Source organism: Centruroides sculpturatus, unplaced genomic scaffold (assembly GCF_000671375.1).
Source record: "Centruroides sculpturatus isolate CEXI.00-Female unplaced genomic scaffold, Cexi_2.0 scaffold101, whole genome shotgun sequence".
NCBI classification, from domain to species: domain Eukaryota; kingdom Metazoa; phylum Arthropoda; class Arachnida; order Scorpiones; family Buthidae; genus Centruroides; species Centruroides sculpturatus.
Genome location: NW_019384361.1, coordinates 1,040,878 through 1,043,840, shown reverse-complemented (window position 1 = coordinate 1,043,840; position 2,963 = coordinate 1,040,878). Strand labels below are relative to the sequence as shown.

The 2,963-nt window shown below is 31.2% G+C and overlaps 1 protein-coding gene across 1 annotated transcript; it reads left to right on the top strand.

Annotated features, from left to right (window-relative positions):
• The first annotated feature begins 1,199 nt into the window (after positions 1-1,199).
• On the top strand, positions 1,200-2,704 carry LOC111641275 (kynurenine--oxoglutarate transaminase 3-like). The gene has a single exon (XM_023387432.1). It carries the CDS (start codon positions 1,268-1,270, stop codon positions 2,258-2,260), a length of 993 nt encoding a protein of 330 aa, XP_023243200.1. The 5' UTR covers positions 1,200-1,267; the 3' UTR covers positions 2,261-2,704.
• Positions 2,705-2,963: the final 259 nt, after the last annotated feature.

Sequence of the window (2,963 nt, the reverse complement as noted above, 5' to 3'; positions counted from 1 at the left end):
ATAAGTGAAGATTTCTTCTTCCAATAGTGAGACTAGTAATATTTATCACGTCTTTCTTAAACTGTAAAAATGCGTTATACAATTTTTAATTTTAATTAATTGTTGTTTTTCTTTCCTTTTATTTGTTATATATAACCTATATTTCTCTTCCTCATATAAAGTTTCAAAATTATATTAATGAATGCACAGTAAGGTCATTTTTATATACAGAATATATATATATATTTGTGAATTTGTTAATTGGGGACAGATATTAATCAATTGTCTTTCGGGACTTTTCTGATTATGTGTAAAAAATAAATAAGACATTTATTCCAGGCTCATTATATTTCAGCCTGGTCAATAACGGAAACGAACGGGTGATGAAGGAGGTGTCCTATTTATCCGAGACAGATCATCCACAAAAAATTCCTGATTCCTGAAAGTCGATTTTCGACAATCTAGAATTTGATCCCGATTCCTCTAGAATCGTAGGCTAATTAAGACATTAGTCTACGACTCTAGGGGACTCGGCGAAGGTAAATGAAATGATAATATTTAAAATGTCGTTTTATTTTTAAATGTTATGAAAAGAATTATTACAAAATTTTAGATAACGCAGTCTTAAATTGTTTACGCAATTTATATATTATAAAATACAGTTGCTCTAAAAAGTTATTTTTTTCAAAACATTATTAAGCAGAAAATTACTCTTCACTTCTAAATAATAATGATGATTAAAGCAATTCTAACAAAATGTTTTCTAATGTTAAAAAATTTAATTAAGATGATTTTTGTAACTGATAATATCTATTTTTATATTAGTGTGTCAAATTTATTTTATTTTTTAAACTGGGAAATTACATAAAAATATTTGTAATGATGATAATCTAGACTGATAAGTAGATTAAAATTCCAAAACGATTTCAAGAGACATATATTAATTCGATTGAAAAGTTCAATTATATACATACACACATATATATAAATTAGTGACAATTCATAGAGGTGTTTTGCGCTCACCAGTGACCGAGTAAATAAAACCACTCAAATACCACTACCAACTATCAGTGGACATTAATAGTTGGTCGTGGGTTCGCGCCTGACCAATGGGCTATCCACATGGAGTTTTCTGGATTTTCTTCACGTTTATAACACTTAAATAGGGACAAGTTTTCCTCATAGAAAGTCTCCCGGGAAGCATATCTCCTCGNGTTTTGGTCATCCTAGACTTGTCCAGGCTCTTTCCAAACTGTACTCTCGATTGGTCGGTAGGGATCTGGATCCGATGAAAAATATATTGGTCACCGTCGGAGCGTCCGAAGCCATTTATTGTACCATGCAAGGATTAGTTAATCCGGACGACGAGGTAATAATCATAGAACCTTTCTTCGACTGCTACGAGTCCATGACGAGACTTGCGGGAGGAGTGCCGGTTTTTATTCCGCTGAAATGTAATAAAAAAGAAGGGCCAAATTATAGTAGCGATTTGATATTGGACTTTAAAGAATTAGAATCAAAATTTACAAATAAGACTAAATTAATTATTGTTAATACGCCCCACAATCCTCTTGGCAAGATATTTTCGAGATCAGAACTAGAAATGATTGCGGATCTTTGTAAAAGATATAACGTGATTGCCATAATGGACGAAGTGTACGAATGGATCGTTTACAGGGGACATGAACACGTTCGTATGGCTACTCTTCCCGACATGTGGGAAAGAACTATTACCATTGGTAGTGCTGGTAAAACTTTTAGCGTAACTGGATGGAAATTAGGATGGGCTTACGGTCCCGAAAATTTAATGAAAGCTTTAAGTTTATTACATCAGAATGTCGTATACACCTGTCCAACTCCCATTCAGGAGGCGGTGGCTGTTGGATTTGAAAATGAAATTGAACGGTTAGGAACGCCAAATAGTTATTGGAAAGAACTTTCTGATATGTTGGAAGAAAAGCGTGATAAAATGGCAAAATTTCTCTCTTCTTCGGATATAGTACCTACAATTCCTGACGGTGGATATTTTATGATTGCGGATTTCTCAAAACTTGGTTCAAAAATTTCTATAGACGAAGATAAAGGTACTAAAGATTATAAATTTGTAAAATGGTTATCAAAAACTAAAAAGTTGCAGGGTATACCACCAAGTGCCTTCTATTGTGAAGAGCATAGATATTTAGCTGAAGATTATATACGATTCTGTTTTATAAAAGATGATAGCACTTTAGAAAAAGCTGAAAGTATCTTAAAATCGTTAAACGATTCAATTGATAAATAAGTTTAAGTTATCTATTGAATTTTTTATTTCAGTTGATATCTCTGAAAATATATTATCAGGTCAAGAAATATATATTATAAATTTTTAGACTGGCAAAACTCAGAAAAACTTATTGGTACATAAGTTCATCTCTAAGTTATTTTAAAATCCAATAATAATAGGATTTTAAAATAATCCTATTAGAAATTGATATACATAAAAAGTTAATAACAATCTGAAACTGAATTAATGACAATGTTGTTTATGAATTTCTGACTATATTTTTGAGATATGTTGAAAAAATTTTTCGTAATTTTTAGATTTTAAGAATATTATAACACAAACTTTGGTTATAAATGTATTCCTACTTATATTTTGTTTATTACAGTAGAGCGTCGTTTATCCGAAACGTCAGTTATCCGAAAGAATTCCAGTGGGCAAATTTAAATTTTTGCTAGTGCTGTAGCGCTGCAATCTTTGGCTATATCTTGGGCTACTCCAATATTTTTTTTGTTGATGCTTGTGTTTTAGCTGGCAGCACTGGCACTGTTGTGTGGTGTTTTTCTGTGGGTTGTGTGTCATGCTGAATCGAACGTTTTTGATACTAGATTAACTTCTAAAGTATATATTTTCTTTTGTTTTTATATTTCGCAATATATCTATTTTGTTTGTAAAAGTAAAAAAATAATTTTTAACGATACAATAGCCACGATCGATTGTTATT

Coding starts and splice junctions, on each gene's coding strand:
- LOC111641275 (XM_023387432.1), top strand. CDS start 1,268: ATGAAAAATATATTGGTCACCGTCGGAGCGTCCGAAGCCATTTATTGT.